This window comes from Trematomus bernacchii, unplaced genomic scaffold (genome assembly GCF_902827165.1).
Source record: "Trematomus bernacchii unplaced genomic scaffold, fTreBer1.1, whole genome shotgun sequence".
NCBI classification, from domain to species: Eukaryota; Metazoa; Chordata; class Actinopteri; order Perciformes; family Nototheniidae; genus Trematomus; species Trematomus bernacchii.
The window spans coordinates 2,726,101-2,751,020 of NW_022987607.1; the positions used below are offsets into that span (position 1 = coordinate 2,726,101).

General features: G+C 40.3%; 2 protein-coding genes across 7 annotated transcripts; both read right to left on the reverse strand.

Moving 5' to 3' along the window:
* Positions 1-2,800: 2,800 nt before the first annotated feature.
* On the reverse strand, positions 2,801-10,464 carry LOC117482810 (CMP-N-acetylneuraminate-beta-galactosamide-alpha-2,3-sialyltransferase 2-like). Of its 3 annotated transcripts, none has more exons than XM_034131003.1 (7): positions 10,387-10,464; positions 7,965-8,253; positions 6,618-6,737; positions 5,731-5,898; positions 5,364-5,409; positions 3,458-3,577; positions 2,801-3,070 (listed from the first exon to the last, which is right to left on the reverse strand). In XM_034131003.1, exons 2-7 carry the CDS (start codon positions 7,982-7,984, stop codon positions 2,900-2,902), a joined length of 645 nt encoding a protein of 214 aa, XP_033986894.1. In that variant the 5' UTR covers positions 7,985-8,253; positions 10,387-10,464; the 3' UTR covers positions 2,801-2,899. The 3 variants fall into 3 exon arrangements, with proteins under 3 accessions (XP_033986894.1, XP_033986891.1, XP_033986892.1); XM_034131000.1 differs by having other exon boundaries at positions 6,618-6,814; XM_034131001.1 differs by having other exon boundaries at positions 6,618-6,814; positions 10,392-10,423.
* A 5,665-nt stretch (positions 10,465-16,129) lies between these two features.
* Positions 16,130-22,979, reverse strand: LOC117482811 (CMP-N-acetylneuraminate-beta-galactosamide-alpha-2,3-sialyltransferase 2-like). 4 transcript variants are annotated; one of them, XM_034131007.1, is made up of 7 exons: positions 22,870-22,979; positions 20,448-20,736; positions 19,475-19,594; positions 17,826-17,993; positions 16,959-16,998; positions 16,753-16,872; positions 16,130-16,415 (listed from the first exon to the last, which is right to left on the reverse strand). In XM_034131007.1, the coding sequence occupies exons 2-7, from the start codon at positions 20,465-20,467 to the stop codon at positions 16,245-16,247; spliced, it is 639 nt and encodes a 212-aa protein (XP_033986898.1). In that variant the 5' UTR covers positions 20,468-20,736; positions 22,870-22,979; the 3' UTR covers positions 16,130-16,244. The 4 variants fall into 4 exon arrangements, with proteins under 4 accessions (XP_033986898.1, XP_033986895.1, XP_033986896.1 ...); XM_034131004.1 differs by having other exon boundaries at positions 19,475-19,671; XM_034131005.1 differs by having other exon boundaries at positions 19,475-19,671; positions 22,875-22,918.
* Between the last annotated feature and the right edge of the window lie 1,941 nt (positions 22,980-24,920).

Genomic DNA, 24,920 nt, shown 5'->3' on the forward strand with positions numbered 1-24,920 from the left:
GACCTCTTAAAGTCTTGGTCTTGGTCTTGGTCTTGTCTTGGTCTCGACCTCTTAAGGTCTTGACTTGATCTCGACCTCTTAAAGTCTTGGTCTTGTCTTGGTCTTGGTCTTGGTCTTGTCTTGGTCTCGACCTCTTAAAGTCTTGGTCTTGTCTTGGTCTTGGTCTTGGTCTTGTCTTGGTCTCGACCTCTTAAAGTCTTGGTCTTGACTTGGTCTCGACCTCTTAAAGTCTTGGTCTTGTCTTGGTCTTGGTCTTGTCTTGGTCTCGACCTCTTAAAGTCTTGGTCTTGGTCTTGGTCTTGGTCTTGGTCTTGTCTTGGTCTCGACCTCTTAAAGTCTTGGTCTTGAATTGGTCTTGGTCTTGTCTTGGTCTCGACCTCTTAAGGTCTTGACTTGATCTCGACCTCTTAAAGTCTTGGTCTTGCCTTGGTCTTGGTCTTGGTCTTGTCTTGGTCTCGACCTCTTAAAGTCTTGGTCTTGACTTGGTCTCGACCTCTTAAAGTCTTGGTCTTGTCTTGGTCTTGGTCTTGTCTTGGTCTTGACCTCTTAAAGTCTTGGTCTTGTCTTGACTTGGTCTTGTCTTGGTCTAGACCTCTTAAAGTCTTGGTCTTGACTTGGTCTCGACCTCTTAAAGTCTTGGTCTTGTCTTGGTCTTGGTCTTGTCTTGGTCTCGACCTCTTAAAGTATTGGTCTTGACTTGGTCTTGTCTTGGTCTAGACCTCTTAAAGTCTTGGTCTTGTCTTGGTCTTGGTCTTGTCTTGGTCTAGACCTCTTAAAGTATTGGTCTTGACTTGGTCTTGTCTTGGTCTAGACCTCTTAAAGTCTTGGTCTTGTCTTGGTCTCGACCTCTTAAAGTATTGGTCTTGACTTGGTCTCGACCTCTTAAAGTCTTGGTCTTGTCTTGGTCTTGTCTTGGTCTAGACCTCTTAAAGTATTGGTCTTGTCTTGGTCTCGACCTCTTAAAGTCTTGGTCTTGACTTGGTCTTGTCTTGGTCTCGACCTCTTAAGGTCATGACTTGGTCTAGACCTCTTAAAGTCTTGGTCTGGTCTTGGTCTCGACCTCTTAAAGTATTGGTCTTGACTTGGTCTCACTTATGTATGATTATACATGTTTATTATAATGAAATTCTGGTTATAATTCAGAGTTATTTCATTTCATTTCATTTTTATTTGTTTTATTAAGTTATGCACAACTTAATGTATAACAATTATTTACAAAACATGTCTCTATAAACACACCATACCCGAAAAGGAGCAGGGAGAAGAAAATAATCTTATATTACCTGCCCCTTTCTAAAAAAATTAAATAAATATAAATAGATTGTCTGTCTTCCATATTTTCTTATTCACAGCCAATCATAACAGTATCGTAGGAAAATAAGAGAAACACAAAAACGTACAAAATAAAATACTTACTTCCCACTTGATAGTTAACGGAAACAAAAAAACAAAACAAAACAAGAACACCAAAACATCACATGTGCAAGGAAAAGTTCAACACCCTCATCTGAGTCCTACTGGAGTAGAAGGGGGAGAGTCTAATGGCGCATTTCCACTGCAGGGCCTCGCTCGGCTTAGTACGGTATAGTTAGGCCTTGGTAGGCCAGTCTCACTTTATGCTGCGTTTCCATTACAGTTTAGTAGCTGGGGCAGTAACTATAGTAACGCAGTGTAGGCGGAGCCGTGACGTCATCTTCAATGCGAAACACAAAACCAACACCAGCCGTTAGCTGTTAGCACACAGAGCTCACAGCTCCTCATATCTGTTCAGAAACTAGACAAAAGTTAAACAAGTACAAACCACAGACTGTCTGTGTCATGGTGAATACAGTCGCTGCTTTATTTATGTCTGTATAGGCCGTTGTTGTGAGTGTGGACGGTCGGAGCATATACAACGTTAGCTTAGCCCAGTGGTTCTCAAACTTTTTCTGTCAGGCCCCCCCTTTGGAGAAAAAAAAAAGTCGGGCCCCCCCAACACAAGTCAGGCTCAGTGGCGGCGCCAGAGATTTATTTTGGGGGTGCTGTGGGGTAGCTTGACGTTTCATAGAGGGTGCTCAAGCATTTAGGGTTTCCCATTAATGTACCGGTCGCTACAGTGGAACTTTCTACTGCAACATTCCCCACGCACATACACCATGTACCCGTGACTGTTACAATGAAGGCTCGATAATCAGCTCACGGCATATAGGTGTAAGCAGGGGTAAAGTGCTATTTTTATAGGTGGTGTTTGGACCTCACATAGGGGGGTCCGGGGGCAAGTTCCCCCGGGAAGATATATTTTTAAATATTGAAGTTAAATGCATCAATCTGGTGCACTTTGAGAGCAAAATGAAGAGATCTATGGACACATCTCTCAACACCCATATGAAACAGAACTGTAATCTTTTTTTTTTTTTTTTTTAATAACCATTTTTCCTCCTGGTCTCTCGCCTGTCATGCCTCTGCGCCCCCCACTTTTGGAACCACTGCTTAGCCGATCTCCATTCAGAAAACACACATTTTAAAAGGTTTTCGCCTGCCGTCTGTCTGCAGACTTGTCAAAGCATTAATTCATGGTTTTTACTAACCGGTATCAGTATGTTGTTACTTCGGCATCATTTTGAAACGTGTATTACAATTAAATCACGGTAAAATAATGTTCATTGTGTTGTAGTTGTAGCCCCCTTGCCAGCGATTCTCTCTGACCATTCAGCAGTTGAGAGTGTTTACGTCACCAGTTTAGCATACTCAGCCCGGTTGTTGGCCCGGTAAGAACCTCGATTTTGGAGGGCCAGAAAAAAGGTGAAAAAGTAGCCCTGAGCCGGAACTACCCCTAGTGGAAAAGCAAAAAAAAACGGGCCGGGTTTGGCACGGCACGCTTAAACCATGCTACGCGCTGCAGCGGAAATGTGCCAAAAGTTTACCATCCTCTGTATACATTGATTTTTTTCCGCTTATATAGTTCATTAATCATTGCAGCCTCTAAAGATCCAGGATGATGGCCAGTTTTTCTCGCTCCACCCAAATTTACTGCTCCAAAGTAATGGCTCCATACTCCACGTTTATCTGCTCCAAACCCGAATACACTGACCTTTTAAAAACAACAGCAATAAACTAAATGTTATTTAACTTGAAAGACGATTGTTATCACAGATTTTATGACATAGTATTGTGGCAGCTGATAACAATCTGACTTTTGAATATGTAATAATGTAATCTCCATAGATGTTCAAACATATCACAATGAAAATGTAGTACAAGTAGGTAAAGTAGACTAGGTTTTCAATAACAATAAGTCTGTACATGTCCTACACAAACAGACAAAAAAAAGGAAGTTGAACAGATATATTAGCTATGTTAATCCATTTTAATCCAGTTTTACCATTTGCTGATTTGCCATTTTTGATTAACACCTAATTCTAAAATGATTTAATTGTATTTTTAATTACAAATTGTGAATGAATAACAATGAACCTACCTCATCGCACAGGTAAATGCTTAAAATCAAAGATAAAAAGCCAGTGGATGGATAAAGGCCCTTCTTCTTGAGCCAATTCAAATGAACGTATTTCATGAAAGCTGGATTGAGGATCATCACCTGTACAGGATTAAAGTAAGGATTTAAAAATGACATTTATGTACCATTTCATAACCAGTAATGTGTATGTATCACAGCCTCTTCTCCCACTTCTGGTTCAAACTGGTGTTAATACTTCCAGTTTAGCACTAGCAGCATCAAAAACAATGACTTTCTTTAAGGATCATTCACAACTAAACTGCGCCTATTGAATGGTTTTACCAAGTCCATCGCTTAGTAGCGGCAGAATGAGATAAAAATGGCCCAAAATCTCATATAAGCACATATTTAATAACTCTGTAGTGTCTCTTGGTGTAAATGGCTCCACAATGACAAACTACTACTGATCCATCTCCATACTAAAGTAGATGTCAGTAGTCTGGTTCCAGTCTTGACTCGGTCTCGACCTCTTACGGCCCGTACACACGGCGGCGTGCGTCGCTTCTGCCCATTCACATTGAATGGGGTGACGTCAAGCTTTGCCGAACTGCTTTGTGGTTCTGTCGCTCCGCGTTGCTCGCTTCAAAAGTTGAGCAATGTTCAACTTTTGAAGCTTCGACGGAAGCGTCAGCCAATCAAATCATATGCCAGTACAAGCTCTAGCCAATCAAACCGCGTGCTTGTGTGTCCGGGGCGGGAGATTCATGTGATTGGTTGTTGGTCGAGTTTCAGACACGGCCACCGGCAAGCTTCAACGCACGCCGCCGTGTGGACGCTGCGTTAAAGTCTTGGTCTTGTCTTGGTCTCGACCTCTTAAGGCCCGGACACACCAAGCCGATTTTGGCCGTCGATGGGCGTCAGGCCGTCGATGGGCGTCAGGACGACGATGAGCGTCGACACGCCCTACTCAGATTTGTGTGTCCCGCACCGTTGTGTCTTTTCGGCCGTGCCGACACCTTTTCGGCCGAAAACCCACCGATTCAACATGTCGAATCGGTGGGCAGTCGGCCAAAGGCTGTCGGCAAAAGAAATCACTCTGATTGGCTGTTCAGCTAGCGAATGAGTGCATGAGAAGCGAAACGGAAGTGAGGGACCCAAACAAACTGTTAAGAAGGCAAATCTGAGATTTCCTTTAACTCCAGCTCTCGACACAGGTTGGGGAAAGCCCCATGAGCTTCTCGCTGTAGAGTGAAAATGGAACGCACGCTATTTGTTGTTTGTTTATATCACGCAGTCTGTTCTTCTTCTCTCGGTGTATCACGCAGTCTGTCTTCCGGTTGTTGCCTCTTTTGAATGACGAATACACACTACCGCCGCCTGCTGGTAAGGAGAGTTATTGCCACTCCCGCATGCGCAGTTCGTACGTGCTTCTTGGCCGTCGGCTGAAGTCTTTGCGGTGTGTTCCAGTGCGACACATGGCCAAGACGCAGAGACGTGAGGCGACACAACAGTCGGGGGTCCGCCTGTGTCAGTTCTTTGGTGTCAGCTTGGTGTGTCCGGGCCTTTAATGTCTTGGTCTTGTCTTGGTCTTGCTACTCTCTGGTCTTGGTCTTGACTTGGTCTCGACCTCTTAAAGTCTTGGTCTTGTCTTGGTCTTGCTACTCTCTGGTCTTGGTCTTGACTTGGTCTCGACCTCTTAAAGTCTTGGTCTCGACCTCCTAAAGTCTTGGTCTTGTCTTGGTCTTGCTACTCTCTGGTCTTGGTCTTGACCTCCTAAAGTCTTGGTCTTGCTACTCTCCGGTCTTGGTAATGTCTTGGTCTCGGATAAGGTGGTCTCGACTACAACACTACCACCAACACAAAATAAGTCAATGTGGAAAAGCCCTATAGCAAGCGAAACATAAGGTAAATAATAAATAATACTCACCAAATTTTTGTTAGCTTTTATCCCTGAATTTGCATTTGTATCTTTTCTGTTGAAGGAAACATAAAGTGTTATTCCATTCTTTCTCCTTTATTATGGCTTATGCCTTAAACTCTCTCGATGGGATGATTCATACAATGTGTACCTTTTCACATCTCAGTTAAATGGACTGTAATGATTCAAGAACATGATCCAACAATCATCTATATTCCTTATTAAGTAAAAATCCTATTGGTACATTTTGTGTATAATAACACAATCTTACAAAATAGACATCTTACAAATAAAAAAAGATACAATAATCATATTAACCATTTATTTTCTCAGCCAAAATGTGTTGTTGGTATATTTTATGTTATTATAAACCTACCTTGGAGTGAACGTCTTGATGAGCCACTCTAAATCCCTTATCTTGAATGCGAACAGCACAAGATGAGTGTTGTTGTCCAGATTAGTAGCACTCACTGGAAACATCACCCGATGTGTTGTTTTGTTTCCTACATCTCTCTCATAGCCTATGGTCGGGCCGTCGTTGATTCTAAATGGTACAGACAGAGGATATACATTTGTACATTATGGATTTAAAAACAAAAGCTTGGAAGTCGCTCACATGAGAAGGAAATATGGAATCACAGCTTGCTTGTTAGTGGCAGATGGATACATTTGAGGATTGGCTGAAACGTCAATTTAAGGTCACGTATTATGAAAAATCCACTTTTTGATGTCTTTTATACATGCATATGTGTCGTCTCTGTGTTAAGAGATTCGACTAGTTTCAGGAAAAAAGCTTCTCTATGTTTTTGACCTGATCCATCAATATAAAAACCTGTCTGAAAATGAGCTGATTAATTTGTAATGTCAAAATGTTTTTGGGGGGGTTGTGCAACCATTAGCCAATAAACAACCAAGGTAACTCCCGCCTTATCGCCTGAATCTCCTCCTAGAGCACCATTGTGTTTTTAAACCAATCATCTCTCAGAGGGGCGTGGCCAGCAGTAGCTCATTAGCATTTAAAGCTACAGACACATGATCAGCACTTTTGAAACAGGGCTGAAACAGAGGGGATTATGGGATGCTGCAATGATGACATGTTTTGTATATATCCGAGACATATAATATACTGATGAAAAACAGTATAATAGGGGACCTTTAGTATATAAGTAATATAATCTAATGCCATGATTCCTCCTATGTTCTCAATATCAACTTCAAAAATAATGTGCAGTTCACTTAACACCGAAGCTGAGGATTTATTACCTTATGACGGTATCATGGAAATCTATTAGAGGTCCGTAGTGTGATCCCTTCAAATTAACAGAATTTCCCACCACAGCACAAGTCCTGCAGCGATTAGGGCTGGGTTTTGGTGAATCATTTCTGCGTGGGAAGATTTCAAACACTTTATTCACTGTTGTATTGTAGACATCGAAGCCGCGTCTGTCTGTCTGTATTCTCTGAAACACATAACAAGAACAGATTGTCTTTAACATTAACAATGATGTGCACCACATTCACAGGGAGCTAGTTATTCATTTACAAATTACTTTATCAGATATCATTACAAAGCAACCCACTGCAGATCCATACAGCATACAGCGTTGCTAACGTTATCACTAGCAACATATTATCTGAGTGTTGTAACTAACTAGATAGACAAATTACTTCACCAGCTGACATTACCCAGGACAGGCTGATGATGTTAACGTACAGAAAAAAGTAGTATAACTAACAATTGCTTCTTAGTAACAAAGAGCAATGACAGGTTTGGCCGACCAGATAGCAGTAAGCAGATTTAAGCTAAGGTTAGCAAACTAATTTTAATTTAGCTTCAAGGCATGGATCTGTTGTTTCTTCGTAACGTTAGTCATTTGCAAGCGGCAAGCTAGTTAGTATAATGGAACCAGTGGCCCTAAACAAATTAAAAGACAATTACCGTCAGTTACGTTGTTTAATACAAAATATATAATAGTGCCTACTGCATTATGGCCATGGCTATCTTGGCTTTTATCATTTCGTTTTTTTTCCCATCTTAACAACTTGTCAAGCACAAGGTAGCCATGCCAAGGATAACCTGGTTTATTGTTTATTTCACCTTAAATAGGATTGTAATTTATAAAATGGACATCTTGCTACTAGACAAAGACTTAAAACAATCGACCATTAACTCTTTTTATTATGAAATAATAAATTAAGGATGGGTTGAGTCATTCCATTATTACCCTCAACATAACTTTGTAAAACGTTATTAATGTTCTTGACACTTACAGCTACAATAAGAATTATAGCCACATGTGGATTGTTTTTTGGATCTTACCAAAAGAAACACATGTGTTTTGAGTTCTGAGATTAAACATTATTTTCTCAGAATTCTGACTTTTTACAGAACTAAAAGAAAAATTAACTTTTGATCAGATCTCAAAAATAGTTTTTCCATGTTGCCCTAATTCTCTTTCACATAAAGCTGAAATTGTATTGCAAGATGCTGATTTGGTGGAAAACAATGTAAATACGCAGTCAGTGATTATTTTAGTAATATTATTTTGGGAAACACAGAAGTCATATTACTTATACGTGTCTTTAAAGATTGTAAAAGTTGATATTTACCTGATACCATTTAAAGTCATTCGCTGAGATATTGTTTTCTGGTGTCAGAATGGGATCTGGAGAGGCTTTCATCAACTCAGTAAACCATGGCTCATACTCCATCATACATTTGCGACATGCACAAAGACTTTGGTTCTCTCGAGGGGAAAAGGACTCATGGTACACAGATGAAATCCATGAAGATGAATGAAACACTCCAATGGCACTGATCCACAATAGGAACATCCAAAACAAGATTGTTCTCTTCATCTTGGCAACTGGAGGTTCTTAAGTGAGGATCACATACAATCTGTGGATACAATATGTGAGAAATACAACGGTGAAATAGGTGAATGAACGGTCCTGACAGCAAAACAAAGACATAGTTCACTCAAATTGTTATAGAGGAACCCCCTGAAGGCTGGTGTTGCTTTTGAAATAAATTCAGTCAACGCCTTATTTTTCTGTTTAAATCTCTGTCCCTATATCTGTCACTAACCGGGCTGCTGGATACCACATTGTTCTGCATGTGTTTCAGTACTAGAGGTAGTGTGGTAAAGTATTGTAGTTGTGTAATATTTAATAGAAGGTAATTCTGTTTGATATAAGTTCTGTTTTCTCTATTGTGTTAGTGTGTGGTTACAAGATATTTGTCCTGAATTTATCGCACTGTGTACCAAGCAGGTTTGGGTTGTGAATACGAGACAGACCTGTCTGGTGACCAGTGGCGTCGCCTGGCCTGGGCATCCGGGGCTTTAGCCCCGAATGTTTTTTCTGTAGCCCCGGACAATTCTCCCTCAATAATATAATACATTAACCGTGCTTTACGTGAACCTCATCATGACACAAGAGAGGACGGCAGCACTGTAATTTCCCGTGTTCAGTGAATGCAACAGAGGCATGACACCAGACCAATCAGAGAGTTGCATGGAAATAAACGTGTGCTTGTGTCATTCAAGCTCGGCTCTGTGTGTGTGTGTGGCAATAGCGCATTTATGGCACGTTTCCACGACAGCGCGGAGCACGGTTTAAGAGGGCTGTGATGTCAGCGGCCCGTAGTGTGATGGAGAGAGAGAGAGAGAGAGGGAGAGAGGGAGGGAGGGACCGCTGCCAGCAGGGACCGTGTTGTTAGCATCTGGTTAGCTAGCTGCACTAACGGACATAAGGAGCTGTTTGTTCCACAAGAAGCTGGAGGAGAGTCCTCTCCTCTCAGACTGAGAGACTCAGGTGAGCTAAAGGACTCTCTGAGTGTTTAGATAGTTAACTTTAGTCTAAGTTATCTCAGTGGGTCTCAAACGGTTTGGTCACAAATTATTCAAAAGATTATTTCCGCGGCACACCTTCATATGATCATTATAGTTATTAAAAAAAAGAGAATAAAGGGAAAAAAAAGTGAAATACTATATGGCAGTAAAACAAGAATAGAGTTTAAAAGGGGAGTGATTAGTAAAATATCCATAAAGAAAAAGTACATCTGTTTACAGTTCTGCTTCATATGGGTGTTGAGAGAGGTATCCATAGATCTCTTCATTTTGCTCTCAAAGTGCACCAGATTGATGCATTTAACTTCAATATAAAAAATCTTCCCGGGGGAGCATCCCCCCAGACCCCCCTAGAGGAGGTGAGCCCCCCACTCATAAAAAATACCACTTTACCCCTGCCTATATGCCTGAGCTGATTATCGAGCCTTCATTGTAACAGTCGCGGGTGTACTGTGTGTGTGCGTGTGGGGAGTGTTGCAGTAAAAAATGCCACTGTAGTGCCGCCGCCACTGTGGGCTAAGCCCCGAATGTTTTCAGGTCCAGGCCACGCCCCTGCCTGTGACATATCTTTAAAGTAAAAATGGGTGCAGGGCTTGTTGAAAGAATGTAGTTTGGCCTGACGGGACAGCCTGCAATTGTCTTAAAAAAAATAATTTACTGTAAAAGTCAATTTAATTTTAATTTTCTAAAAACAACTATACTATACCAAGATACGTTATTGTCAGATCAAGTCTCAAGGTTATCTTGTATCAAAGCAGCTCCATTTACAACATCATAAAGGACAAAGATTAATGACAAGAGAAAAGGGAAATTATATTGAACTGCCTTTGACACATTTGATTTGGAATTAAACTCTGTGTAACAAGTAACATGTAATGTGTTTGATTTTAAGATTGACTGTCGCACAAAGAAGTGTTTTAGTCTAACCGTATTAAATCATGGGACACTGTATCTCGGATTTGATGTTAACAACTCATATTTGCTGTTCAGGACATGGTTAGAGAAATTGTTCTTGGTTAGCCTTAATAAGTTAAGGTAGCTTGATTCATCAGTTTCACAAGGAGTTGATGGACCATCCTTACACCATGTATTATTGCAATTCTGTAGAAAACTCATAACCAAAGATGAGAAAGACAAACCCACCAACAGTTAAAATATGTCAACATGTTTTTTTCTCTTACCTTACCAGTCCAGTTACTGTCCTTCAGGCTTTCAAAGAAGGGAATGAACTGGGCAAACGGGGACCATGTCAACCTATATAAAGACACCTAAACAATGGGTGTGTTTTGGCATTATGCCAAAGTGGGAGTGGAAAGATCTGAGCACACTGTCGTTATTAAAAACCTGAATATTGTTGGAATAGTTGTGTACACTATTCCTATTTCTGCAAATACACTTTTGAAATATTATTTAAAAAAGTGAAGTAAAATTAAATTAATTTAAAATGGTTTACTATCACTTAAAGCTCCCATGTCATGCTTTTCCGGTTATTACCCGTCCCCTTGTGTGTTATGAAGGTTTTTATGCATGTAAACGGTGTGCAGAGTCAAAACCCTCAAAGTACACCCTGTAGCGAGTAAAACTCTAACACAGAAAATACCTCCCCAAAACGCCTCGTTGGAGATACGTCACTGCCCATTTGAGTCTTCCATTTAGTTCCGGGTACCGCCTGATGTCATGCGGTACCCGGAACGAAATGGACCAATCCCGAAGAGCTATGGCCACACCAGCAGCGTCGTGTTCCTCCTCCAGAGGTTCGAAGAACCGGCATTTCACAGACGAAAGCTTCCAAAACATTGCCCAGTTTGAGGCCGGATATGCACAGCTTGTTTGGACCGTTTGGAGCAGGGGAAGATCTGGGTATACAACCTGTAAGTTTGCATTGTTATTTGTGTATTTATCAAACAAGACTGTTTAAATGTGTAAACTGTGTTGGACTGCTAAGCCATTGACACAGTGCTAACTAATGCCGCGTTTCCACTACACAGCCTCGCTCGGCCCCGCTCGGCCTCCTTTGGCCGCGCCCGGCCTCGTTAGGACCAGCTCACTTTGTGGCGCGTTTCCATTACAGTTTAGGAACCGGGTCAGTATCTATAGTAACAGTGTAGGCGGAGCGACGCTGCTTAAAACTGCCGTGACGTCATCTTCAATGCGACACAACAATGGAGATGTGAAAGCGATCGTTTGCTTGTTTTTTGCTGTGTGGTTTATTATCACAAGAAATAGACAAGAGTTGTTTCGAAAGAGGCGACGTATAGCAAGACGAGGTATAGAAGAAGCTGACGCGAGAGTTCGGGCAGTCCTCCTACGCCGCAGAGACTACAGGACGACTCGAATCACTACTAACTACAATGCTACTTGGTAAGCTAACGTTCGCTAACTAGCAATGTGTTTAGGCTCACTCTCCCTATACGACCAAAGTATTTCAAGTATTTAATTAATTGTAGCTACCACTTTTACGTATTAAAATATGTATGCTTTTGTTTGTGTATTTCAGAAGTTACCGACCGAGCTACCGAGTGGTGGAATGTGATTGTTCCATCTTTCACACACTCAGTGGGTGGAGAACTTCAGGATGCCTGAGGAAAACCTACGTGTAATACCTAAATATTCATTGTATTGTATTGAACATAAATACATCTTTTCTTTTTCACATACATGTGTTTGTCAAATTATTTAAACCAAAAAAATGTTATCAGAATTGACTATTTAGTAAATATTTGAATTTCAAGCACAAGTACTGCCCCCATAATAATAATCTAATAAATTAAGCAAATATCAAAGCAAACTATAAACATAAATACAAAAGTGTAAAACACAACAGAACTATATTCATAAATGCAAGTGTAAAAAATTGTTAACATGGATGGAGGCTAAAGTATCCACAGCATAAAATAATATGATTATGATGGTTTGTCTGAAAGACACAGCCTCAAGGTTCAAGGTTTTTTATTTTGTCATACGAACATAGCTAGTGTAGTTATGACAATGAACATCTTAGGTCACAGGCTCCTCCAACAGTGCAACACAATAACCCAGATCAACAGAAATATAGTGCAAGTAAATATTAAGCGCTGTGCACCGCTCTCTTTGTATAGGTGTTTTCTTTTGTTCTCTTCTCTTTGAAATATATAAGCAATGTGTTTGAGTCTAGCACAACGAGGGTATTACAATTGAGTAATTTTTCTACATGTATTTATCATGTATTCTTAATACCATTATGTAATGTTATGTTTTAGAGGAGGACCTCAAGCTAGCAAACTCAATTTCAAACAGTATGCAGAGTTGTCCTGCTAAAGAGTTAAAATGTATTATTTAACCAAGTATTTATTCTCTTATTTGCTTTAATTGCAACAGATGATAAAGGTTTCACTGTGATAAGTATTCTCTTAAATCCATAAACCCCTGTACAGTGCTTTGTGGACGATGGTGTTTATGATATTTCTGACTGCAGAGGGACGCCTAGATGATGCCATCTTTCTGTGCGATCGCTGGTGGGTGCAATTATTTATCAACAAGCAATAAGATAAGACATGGCATTGATTCTGCTGGGCCAGTTGCCGTTCCTGCAGGGCCAGATCCTCTCCTCCTCGGTTTGTGCTGTTGATGCAGAGGACGTTGTGTCCTCCTCGCTGTTCCTCCTCGCTAGTCCCAATGTAATCATCTAGAACAGAAACATGACTTGTAAATTCCACAAACTACTGCAGCACAATACTATAAATAGCAACAACAACTATAGAAAAGACAAACTGAACGTAAACAATGGCACATATGGTGTTAGCAAACAATAGCTCTCGCTAATGCTATCTGCCTAGCTAGCCTTCGGGGCTCCATCGGGGTTGTCGAACATAAATGTAAGGATAAAATAGACTTATTTGTTAGAAGTGAGCTTTAAAACAGATAGGGACACAAAGCAGGGACACAAAGCAGGGACACAAAGCTTTCAAGCAAATAACACAGCGTTAGCAAAAACGTACCATGCAGACTCCAGTAACGCCGTTGGAGAGTCCAGTGTCTGTGTAGAGACCTCCTGAAAGACTTTGATATTGCGAGTTGTCCCGTCGAGCACCCGCTGGACCTTATCATCTGCAATATAATGGACGTCGTCACTTCCTCGACCGACCATGGTGTGCTTTTCTTTGCCATTGTTGTAGCTCCTCCGTTAACAAAAATGCTGTTTGTAAAAATGGATTATCTCGCGCGCAGATTGTGACGATTCTCTCCGACCAATCAGCAGCCGAGAGCGTTGACGTCACAAACACAGCCCGGTTGCCTCTGGCCCTGGCCCCACGATTTTATGAGGCCAGAAAAACTGAGAATTAGGACCAGCCGGCCGGTACTAGGCCAAGTGGAAACGCAACCACAAACGGGCCGCTGACGTCACAGCCCTCTTAAACCGGGCTGCGCGCTGTAGTGGAAACGCGGCATAAGTTGCTAGAGTTTCCATATATCAACTCTAATATCAGTTGATGGCCTTGCATACATGTATCTCATAGCAGGAGAATGTCTGCATTCACACACAAAATACCTATTGACAGTATACTCCGGGTGATTTGCCGGTCAGTCGCGAAACGTAATTACATTATAGCTGGCGTAGCGATCTAACACACGGAGCTAGAGCTAGTTTCGGTCAGAAAAACATTTTTGTGATGCTACGTTGCTAGCGTTTAAATATATCAACTACAATGTCAGCAGATGGCCTTACATGTTTGTCATGGCAGGAGAATGTCTGCAGTCACACACACGGAATACTCATACAGTATACTGTACTGTGATTTACCGTACATTGTGACCGTACATATACTGCATGTAGCTAACGAGGCTAGCTGTATGCTAGCGCAAAACAATGTATTCATGCAAGTTACATTGTATGACCGAACGTAGCAGAATACCCGTATACGATTGCAATTATAAACACGTTATTGCTAGCCTAATATGAACCACTAGCTTTTGTTCATAGTAGTTTTATTACACTGCATTATAGTTGCCTTTCCTCCAAGCTAACATTCATATCGTGTTAGCTACCAAGGTAAACAAAGCTAGGTTAGCATATTAGCAGGCAAGCTGTTCATTACACAACTACTACTAACGAATCTAAAACAACTAAGTTTCTCTAATATTTTGTGATTTGCATTTGATTTCGTCCAGCCAGATCCTGGCGGACAATCCATGACGGGGAAGGGATTCTACTACTACTGAGGCCTCGTGCTAAAAGGCACCGCACCGCACCGGCTGTGCGCAGGCAAGAGGAGGAGGAATGGATGATATACCGTGTATATATGTATATTTATGTTCATTTTGTACATTTCTAAAAATAAAGTTTAATGGAAATACTTAGGCCTATCCTTTCTTCCCTGAATTCATATATAGCAAACCATGATTTGATTTCTCATCAAACAGTAGTAGTTTATAACGGGTAAAAATAACTTACTCTTTGTTATGAGAGTAGCTCGTAGGCCACAACGGAAAGACAAGGAGACATACACGAGTTTACAAAACCACGGCACATTTATTGTGGTAAATGCAAAGACAGGTGGTCGAGGGGAGAGGGTCGCTCAGTTCGTCCTTCTGCAGCCGCTTTGGAGAGAGACTCCGGGCCGCTGGGATTAATAGCACCGGCTACGGAGGTGTCCGTGATCGCGCTGATTACCCTCTTCAGCTCCACCCCACCGTAAGACAAAGGCCCTGAGGCCGTCACACTCTTCTATAACAACAGTTAAAAATATATATGTATATAAAATATACCGCTGTACCGACACCATGATAAGACTGATGTTACGCTGAGAGCAGCCGGGAAAAGCACTGACATGGGCGCAGCCTCTCTGGTGGTTGACTAATCAGAACGAGTGGCCGAGCTGACCAATCGGAGCACACTAGGCTCACAGGGAGGGGGGGGCAAGAGCTCCAACGAGTCGTTTAGTGGAGAAAGTGAATACTGCTGAATACACATGCTTGACAGAGATGCTGTATGCGAAACCAATGTGAGTTTGGAAAATTGCACAGTATAAATCTATTTTAGTATACCTCAACAATGTAATTATGATCAGTGGAAATGGCCATGACATGGGCCCTTTAAAAATCAAATAATCTCATATCGATGTGGATTTAGTGAGCAGGCAGGCATTACAAGTTGTTAAGCTATAATTGTGCAGCAGTAAAACTAATTTAAAAAAGAATGTGGCACGTTTCACAACATATAACAAAGAAGGGAATACCACTTAATATTCCCTGTTATATTTCATCACTCCATGTTATTACCTTTATTATATGTGGTTAGCCATAACTCTGAGATTAGATGTTTCTGTCCATTTTGCATTTACTATATTTTTACCTTTAAATGTTTTATGAACGTTTGTTACCGTTTCTGACAAAAAAAGGTGGTTGTACTAAAAAAATACATTTGCAGGTATTCATAAACAAACCTGGTCACAAGAGATGAGATTCACTGAGTTTAATCAAGAAAGGGAAAATGATGATGCTAGGTGCTTTTAAAACATAATATAGTACATGTTAATATTGCATCAGAGAAAATAGTTATTTTAATGCAAAACAGACATCACTTTGTGGCGTTGTACTGAAGGACAAGACACAAATGACTCCCCCAAACCTAAATGTACAAACAATAAACATTTATGACAATAAGAAACAAATGGGGCGAAGCCTGCGAGCTAGTTCAGCCAGTCAACTCGAGCACCAATGATACATTAACACGTGACACACCTCGTCCCTCTTACTGCTGCTGTGTTTCATGTTGCTGCTGCTCGTCTGCCCCACCACCACCCCAGCTCCACCTGTAGGCTCGGGGGATAGTTATCTAATCATCACTCAATGTTCTTTGTAAATCTGTGGAGTGATGAGGCCCGAGCCTAGACGCCAAACTCAAACTATATGCTGCTTCTAATAAACATATTAAGAAACACGTGAGTTGTCTGACTGAACTTTATTTATTTTCATACTACCACACCAAACTCCCCTTTTTCTTGTAAAATGAACATGATGAATAAATAAAGTCGTAGGTAATGTTCGTGGCAGATTAAGATTACCATCCTCTGTATAAATTAATTTTCTTTCGCTTAAATAGTTCATTAATCTTTGCAGCCTCAACAGATCCAGGATGATTGCCAGTTTTTGTCCGTGGACTAAAATGTACTTCTCCAAAGTAATGGTTCCACATTCCTTTACTGTCTGCTCCAAACCCGAACACACTGACCTGTGAAAACAACAGGAATACACTGAAAGTTATATGGATTTAACTTGAAGATGAATATTATCATGGATTTTATAACCTAGCTTTGTGGAAGCGTTACCAATCTGACTTTTGAACAATTAGCTGTCCTCATTAACATTTGTGTGAACATATGACAATGAAAACAAAAAAAGTTATATTTTATTTAGAGTTAAGTTGTAGCAGTAGCCCAGAAGTAGTATAAGCCCCAATATTCACTGTTAGAATACATTTAGATTGGCTTATTATTAATTCTAAAACGATTTGACCTTATTGTTATATCATTTTTTTCTTTTATGTGAATGAATAACAATGAACCTACCTCATCGCACATGTAGATGCTGAAAATTAAAGTCAAAAAGCCAGTGGATGGATATTGGCCCTTCCTCTCGAGCCAATTCAAATGAACGTAATTCATGAAAGCCGGACTGAGGATCATCACCTGTTCAGGATTAAAGTAGGACTTCATTTTGACATTCATCAAAAAGCGAATTAGCATAAATTGTATAATGGAAAATACTCACTCACCAAATCTTTGTTAGCTTTTAACCCTGAGTTAGCATTCTTACTGTTGGAGGAAACATGACATGTTGTTCAAGTCTTTCTCTCTCGAAATGGTTTCAAATTAGTCCATTTTGTTCTAGCCTATACAATATGTCTAACAGATCCCAATATCAGCCTGTAGTAGGCCTGTAAGGCTATGGTTTTATAGTCAATGAATACATTTATTGCTCAGATAACACATGTTAGCACTAACTATGCTAACTTTAAATTCTGTCAGAATGAGCAGAGGTAGGCTCGTGGAAACGGCTGTAGCCGCTGCCCTTTATAAGCTTACTCAAAACAGCCCTAGGTCATACACAACAAGTTGAAAGAAGAGCTGCAAATATTCAGCGACTGCGAATTATCTGTTGTGTGACTCAGGATACAGTTAGCAGCACCTATGCGCAAGAGTTTTGTTTGCACAATAACAGGTTTTGTCCCTGCATTAACATTGTTTGAGATTGATTAAATCCACCTTCTGTGGTGACTACGATTTTGATTATGGTTGTTTGTTTATGCTTGCTGTCATTGAATGTGTACTTTGGCAATTCTAAATAAATGTAATTGCGTTGTTGTACAAAGTTAAAATATTAGCCCAGCATCTCGTTACTCTGTAGCCTTGTAAGCTATAAGTACATATTGATTAGAACCTGCTTTAAACAACCATCCCCCTGTAGCTCCTGTGCTGTGCAATATTATTGGTCAGTTGGTGCATTGCTGTCATAAACATAAAAACTTCTTCTGTGATGTTTAAATATCAGCCTTCCCTATCCCGAGCCTCACCAGCTGCCTATTATTATATTAATACCCAACACTATATAACACACATATTATATCACACACCAACTGTACCTTGGAGTGAACGTCTTGATGAGCCACTCTAAATCCCTTATCTTGAATGGGAACAGCACAAGATGAGTGTTGTTGTCCAGATTAGTAGCACTCACTGGAAACATCACCCGATGTGTTGTTTTGTTTCCTACATCTCTCTCATAGCCTATGGTCGGGCCGTCGTTGATTCTAAATGGTACAGACAGAGGATATACATTTGTACATTATGGATTTAAAAACAAAAGCTTGGAAGTCGCTCACATGAGAAGGAAATATGGAATCACAGCTTGCTTGTTAGTGGCAGATGGATACATTTGAGGATTGGCTGAAACGTCAATTTAAGGTCACGTATTATGAAAAATCCACTTTTTGATGTCTTTTATACATGCATATGTGTCGTCTCTGTGTTAAGAGATTCGACTAGTTTCAGGAAAAAAGCTTCTCTATGTTTTTGACCTGATCCATCAATATAAAAACCTGTCTGAAAATGAGCTGTGAGACTGTTAAACAATTGAACTGCTGAAACAACTTCAAAAACATTCATCTGCTACTTAGTAATATATATCTAATATCTAATATATATCATTCCAATAACTTGTATATAGACTCGTACTGCACTATTCCACATGCTCACTTTATTTTATAACTATTTTTCTTTTTGTATTGCTCTTGCTATCTGTATTGTTATTATGTTGCATTGTTGGAGAAGCCTGTGACATAAGATTGATCAATGATGACATGTTTTGTATATATCTGAGACATATAATATACTGTTGAAAAATAGTATAATAGGGGACCTTTAATATATAAGTAATATAATCTAATGTCAGGATTCCTCCTTAGTTCTCAAAATCAACTTCCAAAATAATGTGCAGTTCACTTAAAGCTCACCTATCATGCTATATTTTAACAATATATTATAGTCCCATATCTTTGCAAAACATGTCTCTGAAGTGTTTTGCTCAAAATACCAAACAGATCACCCATTGTAGCCTCATACCCCTCTATTTCAGCCCTGTTACAAATGTGCTGATTCTGGGTCTGGCCCTTTAAATGTAACCCGAGCTGCTGCTGGCCACGCCCCTCTGGAGCTGCTGACCACGCCCCTTTGGAGTCCACATGCAAGCAGTGAGCTCTGTGAAGAGAAGAGTGTCTACTCAGCAGAAACTCAGCTAAACGTTGCTTAAATTAAACGCCATATCATGTTCCAAACCACATCAAGGATTATTTCTGAAACAGTATGGAGCTCAAACTCTTTTTCTCTCTCAGGTTTACCACAAGGTGAGTTCCTTTTTATTTCCTGCTTTTTCACACATACTCTCTCCAGTACAGGTTAGCTCTGAGTGTTAGCGATGCTAATGTAAACAAAGACCATATTACTTCCAAAAAACGTTGTGCATTGTTTCTGATAGCAACGTTTCTGATTGGGCCGTGGGTGTAAAGCCCACCCACATTTCAGATATTACGTCATATCGGACGCAAATCTGGATCAGCTCCGTTGTTCCCCCATTTTAAAGATTTGGGTACGGAGGAAAAGAGAGAGGGTTGTATTTTCGGACACTTTGTGAGTCTCCTTACACATCGGGGACATATATTTATGTATAAAAGACATCAAAAAGTGCATTTTGCGTAATGGGTGACCTTTAACACTGAAGCTGAGGATTTATTACCTTATGACGATATCATGGAAATCTATTAGAGGTCCATAGTGTGATCCCTTCAAATTACCAGAATTTCCCACCACAGCACAAGTCCTGCAGCGATTAGGGCTGTGTTTTGGTGAATCATTTCTGCGTGGGAAGATTTCAAACACTTTATTCACTGTTTTATTGTAGACACCGAAGCCGCGTCTGTCACCCTGTATTCTCTGAAACACATAACAAGAACAGATTGTCTTTAACGTTAACAATGATGTGCATGCGAGCAGTGATACTCTCTTCAGTACAGGTTAGCTCTGAGTGTTAGCGATACTTGCTAATGTAAACAAAGACCATATTACGTCCAAAACACGTCGCATTGTTTCTGATAGGACCGTGGGAGTAAAGCCAGCCCACATTTTAGTAATGTCGTCATGACGCAGCAAAGCTGGATCAGCTCCATTGTTCCCCCGTTTTTAGAGATTTGGGTACGGAGGAAAAGAGAGAGGGTTTTATATTCTGACACTTTGTGAGTTCCCTGACACACCGGGGACACATATTTATGTATAACAGACATCAAAAAGTGCATTTTGCATAATAGGTTATAAATCAAATGATTGAGTCAAACTATTTTTATTCTTAGATCATAAATTAAGGATAAGTAGTCGTTTTATCATTACCTTCAACATAACTCTGTAAAAGGTTATTAATGCTCTTGACACTTACAGCAAAAAAAAAGAACAAGGGCCATATGTGAATTATTTTTTGGAATTCTGACTTTTCTCAGAACTAAAAGAAAAATTAACTTTTGATCAGATCTCAAAAATAGTTTTTCCATGTTGCCCTAATTCTCTTTCACATAAAGCTGCAATTGTATTGCAAGATGCTGATTTGGAGGAAAAATGTAAATACGCAGTCAGTGATTATTTTAGTAATATTATTTTGGGAAACACAGAAGTCATATTACTTATACGTGTCTTTAAAGATTGTAAAAGTTGATATTTACCTGATACCATTTAAAGTCATCCGCTGAGATGTTGTTTTCTGGTGTCAGAATGGGATCTGGAGAGGCTTTCATCAACTCAGTAAACCATGGCTCATACTCCATCATACATTTGCGACATGCACAAAGACTTTGGTTCTCTCGAGGGGAAAAGGACTCATGGTACACAGATGAAATCCATGAAGATGAATGAAACACTCCAATGGCACTGATCCACAATAGGAACATCCAAAACAAGATTGTTCTCTTCATCTTGGCAACTGGAGGTTCTTAAGTGAGGATCACATACAATCTGTGGATACAATATGTGAGAAATACAACGGTGAAATAGGTGAATGAACGGTCCTGACAGCAAAACAAAGACATAGTTCACTCAAATTGTTATAGAGGAACCCCCTGAAGGCTGGTGTTGCTTTTGAAATAAATTCAGTCAACGCCTTATTTTTCTGTTTAAATCTCTGTCCCTATATCTGTCACTAACCGGGCTGCTGGATACCACATTGTTCTGCATGTGTTTCAGTACTAGAGGTAGTGTGGTAAAGTATTGTAGTTGTGTAATATTTAATAGAAGGTAATTCTGTTTGATATAAGTTCTGTTTTCTCTATTGTGTTAGTGTGTGGTTACAAGATATTTGTCCTGAATTTATCGCACTGTGTACCAAGCAGGTTTGGGTTGTGAATACGAGACAGACCTGTCTGGTGACCAGTGGCGTCGCCTGGCCTGGGCATCCGGGGCTTTAGCCCCGAATGTTTTTTCTGTAGCCCCGGACAATTCTCCCTCAATAATATAATACATTAACCGTGCTTTACGTGAACCTCATCATGACACAAGAGAGGACGGCAGCACTGTAATTTCCCGTGTTCAGTGAATGCAACAGAGGCATGACACCAGACCAATCAGAGAGTTGCATGGAAATAAACGTGTGCTTGTGTCATTCAAGCTCGGCTCTGTGTGTGTGTGTGGCAATAGCGCATTTATGGCACGTTTCCACGACAGCGCGGAGCACGGTTTAAGAGGGCTGTGATGTCAGCGGCCCGTAGTGTGATGGAGAGAGAGAGAGAGAGAGGGAGAGAGGGAGGGAGGGACCGCTGCCAGCAGGGACCGTGTTGTTAGCATCTGGTTAGCTAGCTGCACTAACGGACATAAGGAGCTGTTTGTTCCACAAGAAGCTGGAGGAGAGTCCTCTCCTCTCAGACTGAGAGACTCAGGTGAGCTAAAGGACTCTCTGAGTGTTTAGATAGTTAACTTTAGTCTAAGTTATCTCAGTGGGTCTCAAACGGTTTGGTCACAAATTATTCAAAAGATTATTTCCGCGGCACACCTTCATATGATCATTATAGTTATTAAAAAAAAGAGAATAAAGGGAAAAAAAAGTGAAATACTATATGGCAGTAAAACAAGAATAGAGTTTAAAAGGGGAGTGATTAGTAAAATATCCATAAAGAAAAAGTACATCTGTTTACAGTTCTGCTTCATATGGGTGTTGAGAGAGGTATCCATAGATCTCTTCATTTTGCTCTCAAAGTGCACCAGATTGATGCATTTAACTTCAATATAAAAAATCTTCCCGGGGGAGCATCCCCCCAGACCCCCCTAGAGGAGGTGAGCCCCCCACTCATAAAAAATACCACTTTACCCCTGCCTATATGCCTGAGCTGATTATCGAGCCTTCATTGTAACAGTCGCGGGTGTACTGTGTGTGTGCGTGTGGGGAGTGTTGCAGTAAAAAATGCCACTGTAGTGCCGCCGCCACTGTGGGCTAAGCCCCGAATGTTTTCAGGTCCAGGCCACGCCCCTGCCTGTGACATATCTTTAAAGTAAAAATGGGTGCAGGGCTTGTTGAAAGAATGTAGTTTGGCCTGACGGGACAGCCTGCAATTGTCTTAAAAAAAATAATTTACTGTAAAAGTCAATTTAATTTTAATTTTCTAAAAACAACTATACTATACCAAGATACGTTATTGTCAGATCAAGTCTCAAGGTTATCTTGTATCAAAGCAGCTCCATTTACAACATCATAAAGGACAAAGATTAATGACAAGAGAAAAGGGAAATTATATTGAACTGCCTTTGACACATTTGATTTGGAATTAAACTCTGTGTAACAAGTAACATGTAATGTGTTTGATTTTAAGATTGACTGTCGCACAAAGAAGTGTTTTAGTCTAACCGTATTAAATCATGGGACACTGTATCTCGGATTTGATGTTAACAACTCATATTTGCTGTTCAGGACATGGTTAGAGAAATTGTTCTTGGTTAGCCTTAATAAGTTAAGGTAGCTTGATTCATCAGTTTCACAAGGAGTTGATGGACCATCCTTACACCATGTATTATTGCAATTCTGTAGAAAACTCATAACCAAAGATGAGAAAGACAAACCCACCAACAGTTAAAATATGTCAACATGTTTTTTTCTCTTACCTTACCAGTCCAGTTACTGTCCTTCAGGCTTTCAAAGAAGGGAATGAACTGGGCAAACGGGGACCATGTCAACCTATATAAAGACACCTAAAACAATGGGTGTGTTTTGGCATTATGCCTGTTGTGCACCGACAGAAATGCTAGAGAGATGCATGTTATTTACGTTTGCTTTCTCTCATTCCAGGCTTCCTGATTATTTTCACCTGTGTCTCCTGTGCTCATCAATGTCAGCCCCGCCCCTGATTGGTCCCACCTGTGTCTAGTTACCCTGTGCTTATATTCCCCTGTCTCCCAAGTGTTCTTTGTCAGAATTTACAATGTCAGAACTCAAAATAGCCTTACAAGGTACAGGTTATACAGCCCCAGGACAAGACCAGCTATGTTATGCTATGTTTAGACAGTTGCCTATGGAAACTATGACAATGGTGCTGAGTCTTTTCAATAAAATCTGGAGAGAAGGAGATATGCCAAGTTTGTGGAAAACAGCAGTCGTGCTACCATTCAATAAGCCAGGGAAAGATACAGCTAACCCTAGTAACTACAGACCAATAGCTCTTACATCACACCTATGTAAATGGATGGAAAAGATCATTGTCCGTAGGCTCTCACATGTACTGGAGCAGAAAGGGCTGCTGAGTAGTTTTCAGAGCGGATTTCGTAAAGGGCGGTCCACAATAGATGCTTTAGTAAGAGTGAGTAATGATGTGGAAAAAACATTGAAAATGAAAGAGATAATGGCAATAGTGTACTTTGACATTGAAAAGGCGTATGACTGTATGTGGAGGGATGGGTTACTGATCAAATTGAGTAGAATGGGTATTGGAGGGAGAATGTACAATTGGGTAAGGGCCTTTTTAACAGACAGGACATTTAGAGTAAAGGTTGGAGCAGATATTTCCAACTATTTTGAAATAGAAAATGGTATCCCCCAAGGGAGTGCAGTCAGTCCAATATTATTTAACATCATGATCAATGATATATTTACATGTTTAGACACATGCATTCAATCGGCTCTATACGCAGATGATGGGGCTATTTGGATGAGGGGAAGAAATGCCCCATACGTAATGGAGAATATAGCTAGAGCGATTAAAAAAGTGGAGAGGTGGTCATATAACTGGGGATTCAAAATGTCAGAAAGCAAGTCATGCTACATGGTATTCACAAACAAACGCAAGATTGATGGCCAACAGCTAACACTATATGATCGTCCAATGACAAAGGTGAATGAGTTCAAATACCTAGGACTGTGGTTTGATAGCAAATATACATGGAAAATGCATATTAAACAAGTGGAAACAAAATGCAAAAAGTATTAAATTTATTGCGAGCTGTAGCTGGATGCAACTGGGGCGCAGACAAACAAGCATTAATAGACATTTACAGATCAATTATGAGGTCCACAATAGACTATGGTTGTATAGTGTATGGAGCAGCAGCAAAAACATCGCTTTTAAAAATTGATAGAATACAATATAAAGCATTGCGGTTGTGTATTGGAGCGATAAAGTCATCCCCTATCAATGCAGTTCTGATAGAAGCAGGAGAGACGCCTCTGGAGATCAGAAGAGAGAAACTTGCTCTGTCACACTGGGTCAGGCTACAAGGAAGTGGAGAAGGAAATATTTCAAACAGAATATTACAGGATTGCTGGGAATATGCAAAATTCCAGGGACGTGGGTTTGGCTGGACGAGTAAGGAGAGAACGAGGGCATATGGAGTGGAGAATATCACGTTTGCCAAAGCAACCCCATTTAGCAGTGTTCCCCCATGGCTTTTCCCAGAAGCTAAAATAGATATGAGTATTGTAGAAAGGAAAAAAGAGTGGCAAGTAAATGAAGTGGGAATTAAAACAAGTATGTATCTGAATGAAAAGTATTACAATTACCTAAAAATTTACACAGATGGTTCTAAGAACAAGGAAGAGTGTGTTGGAATTGGTATATACATCCCAGAATTTAAAATATCTATTGCAAAAAGAGCGTCTGATCAATTATCAGTGTACACAGCAGAAATGCTGGCAGTAATAATAGGATTACAGTGGGTTGAAG

Coding starts and splice junctions, on each gene's coding strand:
- LOC117482810 (XM_034131000.1), bottom strand. CDS start 8,213: ATGAAGAGAACAATCTTGTTTTGGATGTTCCTATTGTGGATCAGTGCC. Junction 3,578..5,363: donor TAAAAGCTAACAAAAATTTG/GTGAGTATTATT, acceptor AATCCTGTACAG/GTGATGATCCTCAATCCAGC. Junction 3,071..3,457: donor GCATTTACCTGTGCGATGAG/GTAGGTTCATTG, acceptor TGTTTTTAAAAG/GTCAGTGTATTCGGGTTTGG.
- LOC117482811 (XM_034131004.1), bottom strand. CDS start 20,696: ATGAAGAGAACAATCTTGTTTTGGATGTTCCTATTGTGGATCAGTGCC. Junction 19,672..20,447: donor ATGACTTTAAATGGTATCAG/GTAAATATCAAC, acceptor TATGTGTTTCAG/AGAATACAGGGTGACAGACG. Junction 17,994..19,474: donor TTCCATGATATCGTCATAAG/GTAATAAATCCT, acceptor TGTACCATTTAG/AATCAACGACGGCCCGACCA.